At 40.1% G+C, this 18,305-nt stretch overlaps 3 protein-coding genes across 4 annotated transcripts; 1 reads left to right on the top strand and 2 right to left on the bottom strand.

Annotated features, from left to right (window-relative positions):
• Positions 1-524: 524 nt before the first annotated feature.
• LOC109983718 (c-Myc-binding protein) lies at positions 525-3,207 on the top strand. The gene is made up of 5 exons (XM_020633553.3): positions 525-714; positions 1,074-1,146; positions 1,617-1,665; positions 1,824-1,953; positions 2,685-3,207. Exons 1-5 carry the CDS (start codon positions 700-702, stop codon positions 2,730-2,732), a joined length of 315 nt encoding a protein of 104 aa, XP_020489209.1. The 5' UTR covers positions 525-699; the 3' UTR covers positions 2,733-3,207.
• A 103-nt stretch (positions 3,208-3,310) lies between these two features.
• gja9a (gap junction protein alpha 9a) lies at positions 3,311-9,484 on the bottom strand. 2 transcript variants are annotated; one of them, XM_065957968.1, is made up of 2 exons: positions 5,895-9,484; positions 3,311-5,442 (listed from the first exon to the last, which is right to left on the bottom strand). In XM_065957968.1, the coding sequence occupies exons 1-2, from the start codon at positions 5,945-5,947 to the stop codon at positions 3,921-3,923; spliced, it is 1,575 nt and encodes a 524-aa protein (XP_065814040.1). In that variant the 5' UTR covers positions 5,948-9,484; the 3' UTR covers positions 3,311-3,920. The 2 variants fall into 2 exon arrangements, with proteins under 2 accessions (XP_065814040.1, XP_065814039.1); XM_065957967.1 differs by having other exon boundaries at positions 5,661-9,484.
• Positions 9,485-9,632: 148 nt separating this feature from the next.
• On the bottom strand, positions 9,633-18,091 carry rhbdl2 (rhomboid, veinlet-like 2 (Drosophila)). The gene is made up of 8 exons (XM_020633494.3): positions 17,651-18,091; positions 16,437-16,671; positions 14,339-14,487; positions 12,419-12,531; positions 12,098-12,198; positions 10,926-10,986; positions 10,776-10,837; positions 9,633-10,292 (listed from the first exon to the last, which is right to left on the bottom strand). The coding sequence occupies exons 2-8, from the start codon at positions 16,656-16,658 to the stop codon at positions 10,113-10,115; spliced, it is 888 nt and encodes a 295-aa protein (XP_020489150.1). The 5' UTR covers positions 16,659-16,671; positions 17,651-18,091; the 3' UTR covers positions 9,633-10,112.
• Positions 18,092-18,305: the final 214 nt, after the last annotated feature.

Here is an 18,305-nt window from a genome sequence, read left to right on the forward strand (position 1 = left end):
AAAGAAGACATACAATGTAAAGTGGCAGACGAAGCAACAGAGCAAACTAAAATACCATTACAATGACAATGATTTTGTAAATTTCCCCATTGTGGGATAAATAAAGGATTATCTTATCTTATCTTATCTTATGACAACGTGTTTACAATATAAACAAAAGAGCGAAGAGCAACACACTGGCAAAGAGAAAGCATATTGTAATTGTGTCCGACCTAGCATATGGAGCAGCTCTAGACCTGGAAATAATGGCTTTCAAAGGACAAGTCAGTTTTGTTTCACTATTATAATATTTGTATCTTTCTTATATCATTATGTTTGTTGTTATGTTGTTTGGTGCGCTGTTCTCGAAAAGCCTGATTCAACTGATATCTGAAATGCCGTATATTTACATTTTCTACTTTAAAAAAAAAATAACAAAAAAGTTAGTTTTGTTTCACCTCTGCCTTTCTCAAAGTTAGGACCAGATGTCCCGCCCCTTCTTGATTGTGATTGGTCAGTGAGGGAGAAGTGACATTGACGAGCGGCTGTTCCGAGTGGCAGTTCTTAAACTAAACTTAATTTTCCGGCCTCTTCAGAATTAGTTTCCCTTCTCTTCAAAACAGGGTGTGTGCGTGTGTGTGTGTGTGTGTGTGTGTGGCCAAGCGAACACGAAACACAATATTTAATACGGAGAAAGTCAACTGCATTTCCTATTTCGCTATGGCACATTACAGAGTAAGTAAGTGTGTTGGTTGTTGCTCAGGAACTGAAAACTAGCGAAACTGTTCATCAGTGAATATATTGAACACCTGTTGAAGTCGAAGAGGTTCAAAGTTGTAAACGTAAACGATAATGTTCATAAACTAACTAACAGCTTTTCGACAACATTTTCTGCATTGTCACATAATTTAAGTAGCCTAACTGTCTATTTAAACTTTACAAACAGAAAGTAACACACTGAGGGGGACATGACGTCATTGAGTTTGAGTCATGTTGATAGAAAAAATCTTCATATATTTCCACTTAAACACAACAGAAAAAGTTAAAGGTTGATCATTAATTATTTTCATATTTGTTATCTTTTCCTCCGACAGGGTCCAGACCCCAAAAGGGAACAGTTTCGCAGGTACCTGGAGAAAGCTGGGGTTGTGGACAGTCTGACCAGTGGTATGGCAATTTTACCTTTTAACCTTAATCTGACAGGACTGAACCAGTGAATATTAAGAGATTAAAATAAATAAAAAAATCATTATCTAATTAGATAAATGGTACCAAATTAACTCTTCAAATTAGACTGGATTTGTACACAAACTTTAATACAAACAGCAAAAACAATGTGATGAGTCAACAATAAGTAATGTAAGGTGTTATATTAAACTGTTTTTAAGATCACACACATTATTTATGCTTTACTTCTTGAAGTGACTCCGATTCAGCAGCAGAATACTTTTTTTTTATTATCAATACATTTTTAAATAAGAGTAGTGCATAATCTTCACTAAAAGGGGAACAAAATAACTGTCTGTTTTGATATATGTCCAACATGTATTGATTTTTTAAACCCATGTTATATCAGCAGGTTTCCCTCAATTCTTGTGTAGTTAAACGTAACCCTCTTTTTCCTTCCTTCATTTCAGTTTTAGTGGCCTTGTATGAAACCCAAGAGAGGCCCAACAATGCTCTGGAGTATCCTTTCTACATTATGTACACACTACCAGACTCTCCAGAACAAGGAGGTGTTTGCAGAGAGTATTTTAGTTTACCTACAAGAACGTTGAGTTATAGCCTTAAAGTCTTTGATCCGAGGCCTTTGCTTGTTGTAGTCTTTAACCGGCTCCTTCTAGATTTGTGAAGCAGCATCTCGGGGCTGCCGGCATGAATTCAGAAGACACGGAGGCTCTGCAGCAGGAGGTGCTCGAGCTGAGGCAGAGGTGTACAAGTCTGTCAGAGGAAAACAAAGACCTCAAAACAAAGGTGAGCTTTGCCTGTTCAAAACGGTGAGTGTCAAAGTTATTTTAGACAGCCAGTTGTTTGACTGGCAACTCTTTTGAGAGCTAGTTTTGTGACAAGTAGTGTGTATGACTTGTTGATTTGTTTTGGATCAGCTAATTACACACACAAAAACGTGTGTGTTTGTGATTTCAGAGCAAGCAAATACACAACAGTGAGCTCTCAATGATGGGGGGGGGGCGACCAGTAGCTTAGTGGTTAGTGCCCGCACCCCATGTACAGAGGCTAGTCCTCTAAGCAGATGGCCTCCTGACGCCCCTTTCCGCATGTCATTCTCTCTTTATCGACTTTCCTCTCTCTAAATAAAAAGACATAAAAAGCACAAAAATAAAAACTTTTTAAAAAGAGATATTTATAGGTAGTTTATAGAGAAGGGAGCTTTTCTGTGTAAGTTTTGTCAACAATGAACAGATGTTTTATTTATGAATTAATTAAGGTCATCATTCTGTTACTTCTGTTATATGTGTGGTATATCACAATGTCTGAAGTTGGCAAAAAACAGTTAGAGTGTAACCTTATTAAAATCAAGTCCCTGCATTTTGCTGATTTTCAATTGATGTTACGAGGCCTTATTTTGTCTAACATAAAAAAATGCATTCTGATGTCTGCCTTTAGCTTTTTTCTGTTGTGTCAAGATAATTGTCATAATAAAATAAAATTCACTGATATAGACGTATGTCTCTCCATCTCTCCAGCTGCAGCGCTATGAGCCTGTACCAGAAGATGGAGCCACAGCCGACTAGACCTCCTCACAGCGCTGTTCTGATTAATGTTCTTTTTTTGTTTACACTTCTGTCACTTTAAATTTGAATTTAAAGACTAGATGACACTGTTAAGTGAACGCCTATAATTTGTACGTAACTGTGCTGTTTTCTTGTGAACCTTAGTTTCTAATATGTTTCTTAGAATTTAACTTATTTTGTACATGTTTGTAAATATGTTTTTTCCCCTTAATTTAGTCATTAGTATAGTTCAGAAAAAAGAAAGTTTCCTCTCATGTGACAGTACAGTTCTTCAGAAATGGGAGATGTTTTGAATACTCTTATGTTGGAATAAAACTAAAAATATAATCATACTTTTATTTTCCTGGCATTAAAAACACTTTGACAAGACCCTCACAGCAATGTAAGACAACAACACACAACTTTTATTTTGAAAGGTCTGGTAAAGTTACGAAAGAAAGATTCTAGTCAAATAAAGAACAGCCGTGTAATACTTTATTGTTGTTTCACTAAACCAATTCCTTAAAGGTAATGTATAATCCTTGCTTTTTATTTTGGTGTTACTGATTCTGTGGTCCAAAATGGCGATTTACATCAATATCACGAAGAAGTCTACTTTATTTTGAACACAACCATGGTTATCAGAAGCCAGCCTTAATGTTGGAATGGAGTAGGCAGGATCTACCAAACTTTCTCATTTTAGTAATATGGTGCCACAGGAATCAGTCCTAAAACCTGGAAGTAAGTTAGCATTTTAGCGCCATGGGGTCTATCCTCTCAAAGTCAATGGGAGTTTTGAATGGGTTTGTTTTTAGATGCCTGAACACTCTATATGTTGAGTTTTTAATGTAATGTGTCAACTACATTTGTACTCATTTTGTAGCTACACATATGAAAGTAACAGTAGAATAAAGGTTCAGTCCAAAAATAGTTGCACAAATTATATATGACATTCATTATGAAATCCTGAGTTGTTTGGTGCTGGTATAATTCACCACAAGCAGTTTTTTGTGTTTTCAAAGCGTGGCATAGTACGTAGACTGCTGTTAAATGTTTGTTAGGAGAACCAAAAAAACAAAAAATAATATGAACAAAGTGTCTCTTGTTAAATCCAGAGCTGTTGAATCCATTACTGAAATTCAGAAAAGGACTCGTGTAACCTTGATTCCTGAACTCCAATACAGAATATAAGGAAACGGCATTTGAAGTTTAGATTTGCAGGTCTGTCGCTCGCCTGCTGCTCGTGTTACTTGCCATCGATGTTTTGCAGTTGGAGGAAGGTGGTCGGGAGTTGTTCCCTGCTGATCCTGAGCTGGAATCTTCCACCGACTCTGGAGTGGAAGGCCGACTTTGTTGTTTGGCGTCCGACTTTGACGACTGCATTCGAGCAGAGGAAGTTCCATTGCTGGGCTTTGATCCCCCTCCATATGAGTCTGTGTCAGAGCTTTTTCCCTCCAACACTGTGGAGCATTTTAAAGATCCCTGTGCCCTGAACAGCTTCCTTGCTGCACTTACTGGCAGCGTGGGGAAGGAGGAAGAGTGAGCGGCCTTCTGCTGGCATTTAGGAGAGTCTGGGCTCCCTCTTCCACTGCTCTCCTCCTCCTTAGTTTGTAGGGGACGATGCGAAAAGTCCTCAGCCTCCTGCTTTGGATTTATTAGAGAGTCGCAGCACGGTGAGCAGGGCTCTTTAGCAGTCAGGTTGCAGTTACAATCCTGAGGGCTTTGAGCTGAACATCTAGAATCCTCCAAATCGTGCTGATTGGCCTGCTCGCCCTGCAGAGGTGGAAAAGTTGAAGGCTTGATAAGGTTTGGGTACATAATGTTCCCCTGCATCCTCTCCAGCAGGAGGTTGTAGTCACTGGGCGCTGAAGCAATTGTCGCCTTTCTGGCGTCACAAATTTGCACAACGGATTCTTTTTTAAACTTGTTGACGTAGTACTCTTCAGGTTCATCTCTCTCGTCTCTCAAGTGACGGTAGAAGTCCAGGATGCCCTTTTTGATTTTCTTGTAGCCCAGGTGCGTGATCTCCAAAATGTTTAGAAAGAGGGAAATCCCAGCAATGCACTGCATGAAAACCATGAAGACACTTTTCTCCGTTGGTCTGGAAACGTAGCAGTCTACAGCATTAGGACAAGGGTCCCGCTGACACTTGAAGAGTGGGTAGAGGTGGAAGCCGTAAAGGAGATACTGGCCTGTCATGAAGGCCACTTCGACGACAGAGCGGGTGACAACGTGAGCCACGTATGTTCGCAGCAGAGAGCCCCTCAGAGGAGCTTTGTTGAGCTTCCCCTGATCGAGCTGCTTCATTTCCCGCTCTATCCTCTTCCTGGCTTCTGCCAACTCCACATCCACCAGCTCCAGCTCCTTCCTCAGCAGAGCCTTCTTCTTCTGCCGAGCTTTCTCCAGCGCCCGCAGCCTGTACAGAGCGTGGCCCATGTAAACCAGGGAGGGAGAGGACACGAAAATGACCTGCAGCACCCAGTAGCGGATGAGGGAGATTGGGAAAGCGAGATCATAGCAGACGTTTCTGCACCCGGGCTGCTCGGTGTTGCATATGAAGTCGGCCTGCTCATCGTTCCACACGTCCTCGGCTGCAACACCGAGGACCAGCATGCGGAAGATGAACAGAATGGTGAGCCAGATCTTGCCGACCATAGTGGAATGAATGTGCACCTCCTCCAAAATCCCCCCGAGGAAGTTCCAGTCCCCCATCTTCACTCTGCCATTATGACTTGTGGAAAATCAGAAGCAGAGAGAAATCAAACAATCAGGGAGTATATCTGTGAAAATGTGTATATAGAAAGTTAGAAGCTTGAATTAAGCAATACGTATAGAACAGCAAAAGCATGCTGAAAATAAAAGCAGCGTTTCAAACTAAAACAGTTTGAAGAGCACAGTTTGTCTTTTAAACAGAAGAAGAATTATATTCCCAAATTAAAATAGTTTTACCTCTTAATTGAAAGAAATGTAACACAAACAAGTAGGAAAATAGTAAATTGAAGATGATAAAAGTCACATTGAAAAAAAATCATTAAAAACAGTCACAAAAAAGTCGTCCATCCAGGAATATAATCCAATATTGGCGAGCTAGCTATCCGCTTTTGGCTCTTCAAAACCGTTCTCCTCATCTGCAACATCATAAAAGCAGGCCAGAGGACTTGTACACACACTGTCTCCATTTACCTTGCAGCAGCATGGATGGACTGCCGGTGGTGACTTAAATCTCCTCGGGTCATACGGCCCCTGACGCCCAAAATTTTTTTTTAAAAATCGTTGGTGCCCTCCACATGAGTCCCTGCACATCAGCCAAACCTCCGTGACCCGCTTCTGCTCCTGTGTCCATCAGACACAAAGTGAGAACAACTGAGCTGCTGAGGGACGGCTGCCAACTCTGACTAAAGAAAGTCAATACCAACAGCTTCAGCAATGCATTTAGATCATTGCCTCACAGTGATGGGTTGTAACACGGAAATTGACCTATTGGCCTATCTTTGCAGGTCAATACCGTTTTTTTTTCCATCATATTTCTCTGGATTGAACATGATTCTGAATGATTTTTACCTTTGTAAACTGTAACACTGCAAGCTTACAACTGCACCCTCTGAAAGTATTTGTATTTGTTGCTCATTGGGGTGTGTGCTACAGCTGTGGGTGTAAATAACCATGCCGTTTCCAAATATATGCTTTGTAGTCCAGACTACATGCCAAAGGATTTCTCAGCTCTAAAATATCCCAGTCTATTTTCTCTTCATATGTACAGAGAAGGAATTAGTCTAGCACTGAAAACCCTATTCAATACCAATCAGTTATCCACACAGGCCTTGTACAATCAATCGTTTTCTACTATAGTGCAGCAAAAGTCACCATGTCCCATTTCAAACCCCGCTGGTCCTCGCTGGCTGTAATTAAGTCCTCATGATATCGCAAGACATTATTTTATCCCAGCAACAGTAAACCTCTCACAATGGATTAGTGGGTTTACCAAGCTCTGTTTGCCAACTTCAAACAGTACAATTCTAAGTACTTTTAATTGCCTCTGTGATAAAAAAGGCCTTTTATCAGAGGTCGGCCATGCCTAAAACCCTGTAAGAAAAGCATATTATTGTTCTTTAGTTTAGCAGGTCACAACAAGCATCAACTAGAGCAGGATTATTTGTTAGAAAGACAAAAATAGCTTTACCTTATCCCCAAACTGTGATGTGTGTAAACAAGATTCAACCCCAATCCACCAGCAGGCTTTTTCTTTCTACCCGACTGTTTTTATTTTGTTCTCATTCGTCCCACAACAGGATTGATTCAAACCAGTCTGGTTACAAAAGACATAATGGGTAAAGGGTCACACTGAGGTTACATATTGGGGAAAATCCTAGTGCTATTTCCTCTTGTTTTTTCTTCTAGTCCTGAAATCAATTTTCACTTAGAATTCAGCCCCAGGACGTCCCAACAATCACTATGTCACCTCTGTTTCTAGTTTCAAAATGTAGAGAATTATCTTTGGTGAAATTATCATGTCTACGATCTAAAGCAAGACATAAAATAAACCAAATTCCCACACATAATATACAAAATATTTAGGTCAAACTGTGTTAACTGCATAAACTAAATTGGTGTGTTTGATACATACACCTACATGCATGAATTAGTGACATAACAAGTTTAAAAGCTCATCATGGTCCAATGTGGAACTTACTAACAGACTCGACTGTGATGGAGAGAAATCAAGATGTTAAACTCATTACATTTGTAAGTAATGTTCGTTCTGTACATATAGATAAATCTAGATTTCCACAAGTGTTTGATCTGCATAATGAGGAACAACTCCAGAAATGTGTAAAAGCTATATAATGAAGAAAAGATGGGTGCTCCGCTTGAGAGTAACTGTGCATGTATGTCCATCACCGCTTGACACTCTGGATAGTTATAATGCTTTCTGTAATCCATAGAGCGCACTGCTGATGAAAGAGAACTGCAAGTATAATACAATGAAACTCAAATGAAATGCTTTTTGACTGGTGAATAAATCTCGGGGGATATCGGCATTAAAAGTAGCTGATACCGTTAGTGACTTGATATGCTAAATCGGCCGATATTATCGGCTGGCCAATTAATCGGCTGATTTTGACTCGACTTTATTGGTAGGTACACAGTTCATGCTGCTGTATCAGCTGTCTTTTTGTGGATGCTGAAGCCTGACCAAACCAAACTAAGAAATCTACTGTTATTTTCAGTATTTGAAATATCCTTAAAATCTTTAACAATAAAAATCATTGAAAAAAAAAAACCTTCATCCCTGACCCCTCAGCAATAAATATTCAGCGCATGATACAAGGTTTGAGATTGTTCAGTGGTAAATTCTCATCTCATCAGGCTTTAGGGCTCTTGAACCACAAGGCAACATGCCATCTACTAATGTGTACAGGCAAACAGGTTCATTGTAATTGAATATTGATTCACTAAGTCATATTGATGAGCCGAGTTTGGAAACTATAGAACTTTCCACATATAGCAGAAGCAGTCGCAACCACATGGGTACATATACAGGTTACCATGTCCCTACAGCATCAAACTGCAGTGCGCCGTACATGCACCGTGTGTTCTGCTACTTGCTATTTATTTGGATGGAACATGGAGAATTGTGTGTATATTCATCAGACAATAGTCAATACTCAACCATTTCTGCAGAAATTCAATCTGTTTGACAACGTTTTTTTTAAAGGTGATATTTTATTGAAAAAGAGTTATGAAGATTTAGCACCGGGTGTTTGAGGTCTCAGATTAGTCTTTTGTCAAACTACCTGTAATTGAGGACGATAAGGTACATTTTCTGTATTACAGGTATGTTTCTTTAAAATTGGTACCCAGGGGCGCTGGTAGCCTACTTCTTGATTCACGCGCCCCATTTACAGAAGCTGTAGTCCTCTCTGCAGCGGACCATGTGTTCAAATCCGACCTCTGCTCTTTTTTCTGCACTTCATCCAACGCTCTCTCTTCCGAGCGTTACCTGGGTCTCTTCAGCTGTCCTATTCAACGGGGGCAAAAATGGCCCCAAAAAAACCCATCTTAAAACAAAAATGGATACCTGATGCTGTTCTCAAGTTATCTTTAGGCCATTTTGCTTGTATTGGATAGGGCCGTTCAAGAGACACAGGAAACGTTGGGAGGAGAGAGTGAGGGAGGACATTCAGCAATGGGCCGTCGCAGCGATGACTATAGCCTCCGTACATGGGGTGCATGACATTAACACTATGCTAACCAGCGCCCCGCTGTTCCCACTCTTGCTGTACAAACAGATTTATTCAAAGAGTAATGAATCAGAAAATGCATTGACGCTACAGCATTCATACAACTCGACATGTAATTAGCTGCTTCCTGTCAACAGGATGTGAAACAATGATGTGGCTTTAAGTCAAGGCCTGATGGTAAACCATACACTTTCAAAGTTTCCTGAAGACTTCTTAGTAAACTCTGTCTTCTTGTCACACAGCCAAGCATGATTATGACGTATTCTGTTATGACTGAATTCAGGGACTTCCAACATGTTGGAGGCACATTTTAGGAATAGTTAAGCTTTTCAACAGTTCATAATGTTTCAACAGAAACGTTTTCACAACAAAATCATTAAAAATTTCAATCAGGGGCGCCAGTGGCCGAGTGGTTATGGTGCACGCCCTATTTGATTTTTTTTTTGTACCAGGTTTTGTGTTTTAATTTCTGCTGTAAAATCTTTTTTTTGGCTGTGTGTGACTTCCGGGGCTCCTGGAGCCAGCCTCAAGCGGAAACTCGACAAGCTGCAGGATTCTGCACTTCCATTATGGCTTAATTTTCCACTCGGTCATTCCCCACTCTCTCTCTCTCTGTCCCTGATTTCCAAATCTATCTACTGTCCTGTCTCTACAATAAAGGCACAAAAGCATAAAAATGTAGCTTTACAAGTCTGTTTTATTTTGTCCTTATAAAGAAGAATGATGTGAAATTCAAACACTGACCATTTATTTCCTTCCTCCTCGAAAAAGCTAAAATGTTTCAATAAAAAACCCTCAAGCAAAAGAAAGACTTAATCTGAAATTAAGAGAAATATAAGTTACTCACTGTACATAACATTCAAAACAGGTCTTAATCATTCAATCTATAAAAGCACATTTAAAACAGCCTCTTCTTAGATGTAAAATAAAGTTTCTGCAATGCAACAAATTAAAAGCAGGAGGCACTGTTCCACTTAGATTCAACCTGATAGAAAAATACTTTTAAACAGAATATCCTGTGCACTACATTCACAAAGTCCCTGATTAGCAACTTTGCTCTTAAACACATCTGTAAAAAAAAAAGTATTTTCTCCTGAGTGTGAAATTAAGGCTGTTAGTGTTGACTTTACAAAAGGTTGGAGAGTGCAGCTCAATGACTCTATGAGGCTGGGGTCAGAAATATGTTGAAGAGGATAGCAAAGAGTAAAAACACTGCAAATCCCACTATACACATCCAGAACCGAGGGTCTTTGAGTAGCTTCTTGTTGTAATCGCTGAAAAAGACGTAGCCGATGGTCATCCCGGCCACAATGCCTCCAAAGTGAGCCACAAAGGACACCTGGGAGGACAGAGAATGGAGTCAAAGTTTCTCCTAAATTAAATTCACAAAAAAAAATCCTAAACTACTGAGGTCTGACCTGCTTGAAATGTTGCAGAACTGGTTTACCAGCCAAAACAAATGAATAGGGTAGGGAAAAAAAGAGAGGAGACGAGTTGGGGGGAGGGATAAGGAGTCAGGGTTTATAGATATTTCAGTTGGTTTAGAAACTATTGAGTAATGGTACAAGGGTCGTGGATTTCTAAATGTGGATTACTGATAAGAAAGAGAAGCGGTTGGTTTGAAGAGTGTGGGTTTGAGTTTTAACAGAGCGATACATGTCTGCATGAAGCATCAAGTCCTGGCAAGAGCTGCTGATCCTGTCTCTACCCACAGGCAAATTAAATCCTTCACCGTCAGCTTGGGGAAGGGCAGCCAGCAGTTTTAGCTAAACGGTCATTAGATACTGAAGTCCTCTGCCGTACAACAGAGATGAAATCCTACCTTCATACCAGCGTCGTCGTTGACAAATCTTCTGTAGAAGGCGAATCCAAAATCTACGCCAACTGGAAAAAGGAAACAGAGTAACGTGAAACTGTTTTATCGGAGCAGTAACATAAATAAAAAGAATAAAAGCGCAAGGGAGAACTATACCAAATGTGAGGATGGCGAGGATACGAAACACTCCGAGGAGAGGAATCATCTCTCGGAAGTTCTGCCAATTGAAAAAGTCATCAATCAATAGATTATTTTTTATTCACAAAGCGCTGAGTCATAACTAAAACTAAGTTGGGACACTTCACAAAAAGAGTTGCGCTTGACCATACTCTTTATATATATATATATTTTTTAAACAGAAAGTCAACACAAGTCCTGCATGAGCTCGCAACAAACATCAGGTTCAACTTTAAAGGTGGATAAAACAAAGTAAGACAGCGAACAATGAAGACGTGCTTCAAAAAGCAGTTAGTAAATAATTTAAAACAGAACACTTGTACAACTAAAATACTAAGGGATTCAATGTGTGCTCAACAGATGAGACACCTGAGAACAATGTCATGATTTATAGACTTGATTTTATGAGATTACACCTTTCAAATACTTTTATTCACCTACCTATTCCTTTATTCATTTTATTGCTCTTCGCCTTTTCATCCATTCTTAAGCCTTCTTTAATTATTAAGCCTTTTAATGAATCCCTTTAGTCATTAATTTTACTGCTCTAAGTCTTTTACTCATTTCTACTCCTTTTAATGATCTACTCTTTTATCCTCTGTTGCTTTTATTTATTTAACCATCTATCTTTTATTCTCTCTTTTTATCTTTTGTTTTTAGTGCCTGGGATGTGATGTCATCTTCCTCTTCTTTATTTTTTTATTCTAGTCATCGTCTTATTGACTTATTTTTCTTAATTGTATTGCTTAATAGCTTTAACTGCCCTTTGAGACCTGCCCGTTCTATCTTATTCATTCCCGTACTTTGGTTTTATATTAGTTTTGTTCTCTCTGTTTGGCCTGTTCATGTCTGTTCTGTTGTTGTCTGTCGGAGCACTTTGTAAACATCCGTTTTTTAAAGGTACCTCTACATGAGGATCAAAGTTAAGCTAAACAACATCTACATTCCTTAGTACATCATTTAAAACAAAAACTGTCCTCAAAATTAAGCAATGGAAGTGTTGAGGGCCTTTCATTGTTCTAATTAAAGTACATTAAGTCTAACAAGAGTGTACCAAAAACCCTTTTCACATATAAACACAGATTTTTATATAAGTGGATGTAAACGTACCACATAAACACAGATTTTTATATAAGTGGATGTAAACGTACCACCACTGCGTTCATGAAATATCCTCCTATTAGGGCATACACTCCTCCAGAAGCCCCCACCAGAGCGCTGAGAGGATCAAAGATGGAGCTGGACAAAGAGCCTGAGGAGCAAACAGAAAATATATCAGCTTCACAATCAGTCACAGACTGGCTCGCTAACACAAACAGGAAAACACGACTTGAAGATGAAGTACGGGTGCATACCATTCACAACCACTGATGGGTTTTTTTTTTAAGCTAGCATAGGATTGAGAAAGCTGCTTATGTTATGAAGGAGCCTGCATAAGATATCAGGGTGGAAAACAAACAAGTGTCACTGACCTGCCAAGACACCAGCCAGGTAAACCATCCCCACTTCAAAGCCTTTGTGCACCAGCTCCAGGGGGATTCCCACGATCAGCTGCATCACCAGGTTCCCTATGATGTGCTCCACACTGAGGAGAAACAGAAAATACGAAACCAAAGATATAAAGGAGAGTGGATTAAATAAAAGAACAACCCTTAATGCCTGAGTATAATTAAGTGTTGACTCAATTTGAAGGCTTTTAAAGGAGAAGGATGTTTTTGGTTTGTTTTTGGTTTTTTCCAGAAACAATCAAATGAAAAGACCACATCCGCTAATGCATCAGCAAATTCTCTACACCTGTTTTCTGCTGAGGAGCTTTTAAAAAGTAATCCCAAACACATTATTTCACTAATAAAAAATTATTATTTTCTGAAACAGCTGGGAATTGTAGTTTTTTTTCAGCATGTAGTCTTTATTTTGGACTATTTTCAGCTTTGAATAAAGACACATTTGGTGCTTGAATTAGTATTTCAATCTGTGGGACATTATAGTAGATTCAACGCAAAATAACCAGCGGCGTCTGTGTTCATTGTAAGAGAGGAACGTGCCATGTTGTTCGATATATGGGGCATCGTTCACACATTTTTTTTAAGGAACATCTGGCTACACAGGATAACACCCCCCCCTTTTTGTTGTTTTGGTCTTTTCACGGTAGTCCTTCAATGTGAGGACAATCTAGAATATCAGCAGCCTTATCCTTAAAGCAAACATCCTGTGAAGTCTCATCCAGTGACTGTAAGCACTGTTCCTCTTTGCTACTCGAGTTTTCCCCTGTGCTACTCGAGTTTTCCTCTGTGCTTCTGTGTAGTCATGATTTTTGGTTTTCCTGTGTTCCTGTGGCTCACACACTCATGATTCCCTGGACCGTTAGCTGACCACGTCTTATGACCCTGCAGTGTTTAGACAGATGTGGGTGTGTACTTTGTGGACCTCCGTGTTCCTCTTTTAAAACCTTCATTTTAAAAGCACATAATACTCAGCTTCATATAACTCCCCTCTGTTACTGTGATAGTGTTGTGACAAAAAAAAAACGTGGGAAGGTCAAAATCAAAGTTATTATCGTTAACTAAAACTATGAAAATGATGAACACTATATTGTCAAAATTGAAGGCTTTACAAAAACTGGATAACTAACTGAAAATGTATCGTGTGTTTTAAAACACACTACAGTAAAATTAAAGAGACAAAACAAACAAAGTCTCTTTGTTGACAAGTGACATCAGGTTTGTACAATTTTCTAAGGCATTTTTGTCAGTGCATGTTTTCTATTGCTTTCCTTGTTAAATCATTTATCCTTTTGTCTATTTTATAACATGTTTGAAACAAAGATACCATTCAATCTTTTGTGAATGGTTATAGTTAATCATCTTTCGTATATGGCTCTTTTTTTTAAAGAAGAATTTGGGGCTTTTTTTGTGACTTTATCGGAGAGATCGGACAGTGGATAGCACCAGAAATCGGGTAGAGAGAGAGAGAGAGAGAGGCGCATGAACCGACCACTCAACCGCCCCATGTACAGAAGAACACATTTTTCTTTTTAATGCTGTGATGTTTTGAGTTTTTATTTCACTATACTTTCTCTGGATCCCACATTAAAACCTAAACTAAAAACTTACAGAAAATAAACTCAAACTATGCATTTCTAAAAATACAATTAAATGCCAGTGTGAAAACGTATTCATTGTTGTAACCTTGGTCACAATAAGGACAAAATACACACCGTCTTATTGGTCTCAACAGAGATGAATCAACACGTCTAACCCTAACCCTATCCAAAAAACCTGCTGAGATTATGAGCTTCACCAAACTGATATTTACAGCAGAGCCACTACTGCATGACTCGAGCCTTCATTGTGTAATTAAGGCATCTAAAAAGTCACTGCCAATGCTCTTACCCGGCGTGGACGAACATGTAGGAGATGAAGCGCCACGCTTCCTGTCTGCGCTCAGATTTGTATGTGAGGGGGCTGTTCCAGATGCCTTCATCCAGCGTCACCCACTGCTTCTGAGGCTTCCACACGGCGTAGTAGATAAACACTGCCAACTGGGGAAGAACAAGACCGGTACAGAAAAGATTGGATTTTAAGGAGGGGATTAAATAGTTGAAATTTACTTTGCAAAACGAACCAAAATAAAATGCAATTTTTGGTAAGCAGCAGCAATATGGAGGGGTTTCAAAGACAGAGAGATGAATGTTTAACCAGCAGCAGAAAGTACCCCCCAGTCCCTCAGTGTGTTTGTTCACAGCTTGAATCTGTATGAAATTAAAGCCAACGACATGCTGAGAAGGAGAACTGCAGCTCAGTGGATCTTCTCCGGGTACATAAAGTGCCTCCCCCCCCCCAAATTAAGAAAGTATTCACTGGCATTCAAATGCAGCAACACAGCACGTCTGTGAGACACAAAGAGAGAGCTGTTCATCAACAAGTATGAATAGACAGCATGCAAAAGAACCCAATGATAAGGAAGAGAGTGTCGAGGCAGCCGTCAACCAATTCTGATGGCAACATGGGAGCAGCGGGCGAACAGACCTTTACTGCAATTTCAGTCAGATTTTGAAAAAAGTTAGGCGTGTAAATTGACCTTTTGCAGGTTGCTAACGGTTCAAACATAGTTAATCATCCTACATGTTGAGGCACTTGTCAAGGTTAAATACATACAACGGTTTTGCCTCATTGTCCATTTTGCCTGATTAAGTCTCTTTACACAATCTATGGCTGCAAGAAGCAGAGAATGTGCCTTAAAAAAAAAAAAGGAAAAAAAAGGAAAACATGTGTGTGCATTCATCAGTCTATACATCAAGTTAAAGGTTCCCTACTTTAGCATGTGACTGCTTGAATGAAGGCGCGCGTGAGTTTGGTAGTGGTCCAATACTGGCGCAAATAGCAGGAAAGGGGGAATAGGGCGGATCAATTCAGTACTGTGTGTGTTTACATCTATTTGGCATAACATGTCATGTGTCAGCAGTGCGTCACGGTCATATCCCTGAAAGGAAAATGGTGGGGGCTTCCCTGACCCCCATGGAGGGAGCTTAATTGGCAGCTGTTTTGATGTATTTTGTGCTTTTTGCCCCAACAACCTCAACTTTAACCTGCACTCTGCAAAGTTCCTACCTTTCCTCTTTCAAGGTTGTAAGAGCAAAGTTTAGATCAGGCCAGATGTTGCCTTCATATATAGATTAAACAATAATCCTAGTGTCTTCCACACATTAATGCAAGCCGCTTCTTATCAAACACTGGGAAAGGATCATTATTTGTTATCAGCTGATACCCAAGGCCCAGGTTTCTGCATCAGAACGGCGAACGTCTAAGGGTTGCATACCTGCCAACATGTCTTCTGGTGAAGCTAATCTTCTTGTTTCTTTTATATGTGGGCAATTTTGAACAAATTCCTGTTAGCAATAACCTTAGGACTCGGTCTACGTCCTCTTTTAGCCTTGGGGAATAAACGCAGCTGCAGCATCTCCCCTTCTGCTCTTCCATAAAATCTCCTTCTGAGCGTTCCACATTCCACATTTGTGTTTATTCACCCGAATCTAAAAGTCAAAACGTCGGTCTGGCTTTTCCTGTTTACTCACTCAGGAGAAGCATCTTCTGAATCCCCCACCTGTGAGGATCAACTGTACCAGCTCCAAGCTAAAGCGGCAACAAACTTATTAGAATTACTGTTTTTATTGGCACCAAGCCGACTGCACTTGTTGAATCAGGTCATTCAGAAGAGGAAGCACAGACGATACAAGATGAAAAATGACTGTTAAAGCTTAAATACTGTCGCCGTAAAATGTTTGCCTAAACGATTCAAAGATGGCACACCTGGGCTTTTATGACTGCAGCTCCTTATCTGCTCTAATAAGTACGGTTACAGCTAATCTATACAGTAATGAACAGCATGGCAGCGTATGTAGGCTGCATGTAGAACTAGATCACAGGATCCATACTGATCATGCCGGCTTCATATAGTATTTGTGTCGTGCACAATCAGGGCAGGAGCTACCTCTACAATACTGATGAGGATGATGAAGATGGGGGGCGGGCAGCAGTTGGCTCGCTCCAGGTACGTGCTGCGGGAGTCTTCTGGAAGCATCCATTGGGAGACGGACTGCTGGAACTTCTCACAACATCCTACCTTCCCTCCATCGGGCTGGTGCGCTCTGGTCCTGACCTTTCTGCCATCTCGGTCCACAGGGAACGGCTGCTCCACGTCCATGTCCTCCATCACTCCTCCGCTCCTTCACACAAGATCACACATTCTGACTCAAATTCAAATTGTTTGACGTTTTTTTTATTACGCGGTAGCACTTCAATATCTCCGGATGTCTTTTTTTTGCGATTGCAGTTTAGTTGTAAATGAAATGACTCATTATCGCGACAGGAGAATTTCCAGTAACCACATCACACAAGTCAGAATTTATCGCGGCAAATGAAGAGATTTTATCTCATGGAAACAAGCAATACTTTCTCGCTCTGCATGCATCCATTGAATCTACTGGATGGAGCCCGTCCAGGGTATAATGACCATACATTCACACCATTTCAAGTCGCCAGGTGATGGCAGCTGCCCTCAGATTAAGTGTCGCCAGTTTGGATTCAGGAATTCAGTTATCTACTTTTACATTCATTATGGTAATTTCAAACAATGTTATCGCACATCATACATATTTCTCATATCTTGCAGGTCTAATTGCAGTTGATGTGGCATGTCTTTATCTGATCAACTATTTTGATGCAAGTACACAAAGTAGCAGAAATACCTCCCTCCCCATATGACAAGACAAAACTAAATACAACAATGCTCCAGTTATCCAGTTGTGATATTAAAAGACATATTTGAGGAGGAGGGAGAACTTAATCTAAGTATAATAAACATGTGTCTTCCTTTATTATGGCTGCATGATGTTTGACTGTATGTCCATGTACATGTTCCTCTCTGAAGAAGATGTATTTATACTTCTAAAGTCCAAAAGTACTTAATATTTACTTTCAATTTTTAAGACCATGGCTTTTTACAATGCGTTAGGCTACGACAGCCTGTAAGTGAGCGTTTCCTGTTTACTGGGCGTTGCTGATGACAATACTCTGATTTTAGCGGCTCAAAGACTTTTACAGACAACTTTACATGAACTTCACGTTAAGACCCCCTTTTTTTTTAATTATAAATGCTTGTTATGTATTTAAATTAAAATGTATTCATAACTTCGGCTTACTCACCTAAACCTTCACCGGGAAAAGTGCAGATGCCTCCGAGCATAAATATTGATTCAGCTAAACTAATTCGGTCAGCTCAATACAAATACACGGACTAAACTCTGTACGCTGGACTAAACTTCTTAAAATACTGCACTATGACGCTTTTAAAACCATCCCTCCATGTTTGAAGACAAGAAGATGTATTTATAACCCCGCGTAGTCCTGGTCTTCAAAGCGACCGTCCCTGAGAGACCGAGAGAAATAACAAACTAAAAAGCCCTTGGAGGTAATTATAGACCATTCATTGCTTTTCTTCCTGCATCAAACTTCCTTCCTTCCCAGAGTAAACAGCCTTCTCATCCCCCCTCTTGTCTTCCACAGAAACTGTCCAGTCTCCGTGTCACAAAGAATAGGCTAATGCAATCCCGCGCGCGACGACAACAACAGCCTACCTGTCGTCCCCCCCCCGTGCCACACCTGGGATCAGTGACGTCACGACGTCAAAGTATATCCTCATTAACAGAGCTGCGTTACTCTCCGCCACATCCCCCCACACACCCCCCTCCCTCATGATGGATGAAAGGGCAATAAAAAGCGTCAGGTTTTGATCCACGGTGTCGTATATTCAAAAAGATAATACAGCGTCTAATTCAGCTAAGTGCGCCGAGGTTGAAGT

This window comes from Labrus bergylta, chromosome 8 (assembly GCF_963930695.1).
Source record: "Labrus bergylta chromosome 8, fLabBer1.1, whole genome shotgun sequence".
In the NCBI taxonomy this organism is placed as follows: Eukaryota; Metazoa; Chordata; class Actinopteri; order Labriformes; family Labridae; genus Labrus; species Labrus bergylta.

Bases quoted from the DNA above. Each gene is read 5' to 3' on its own strand.
- rhbdl2 (XM_020633494.3), bottom strand. From the start codon at position 16,658: ATGGAGGACATGGACGTGGAGCAGCCGTTCCCTGTGGACCGAGATGGC. The intron at 12,532-14,338 runs GTAAGAGCATTG...GTTTCTCCTCAG, and splicing joins TACATGTTCGTCCACGCCGG to TGTGGAGCACATCATAGGGA. The intron at 10,293-10,775 runs GTAGGATTTCAT...CTGTCCTCCCAG, and splicing joins ACGACGACGCTGGTATGAAG to GTGTCCTTTGTGGCTCACTT.
- gja9a (XM_065957967.1), bottom strand. From the start codon at position 5,743: ATGATTTTTTTTCAATGTGACTTTTATCATCTTCAATTTACTATTTTC. The intron at 5,443-5,660 runs GTAAAACTATTT...ATTTTCCACAAG, and splicing joins ACATTTCTTTCAATTAAGAG to TCATAATGGCAGAGTGAAGA.
- LOC109983718 (XM_020633553.3), top strand. The intron at 1,147-1,616 runs GTATGGCAATTT...CCTTCATTTCAG, and splicing joins TGTGGACAGTCTGACCAGTG to TTTTAGTGGCCTTGTATGAA. The intron at 1,666-1,823 runs GTATCCTTTCTA...GGCTCCTTCTAG, and splicing joins AGGCCCAACAATGCTCTGGA to ATTTGTGAAGCAGCATCTCG.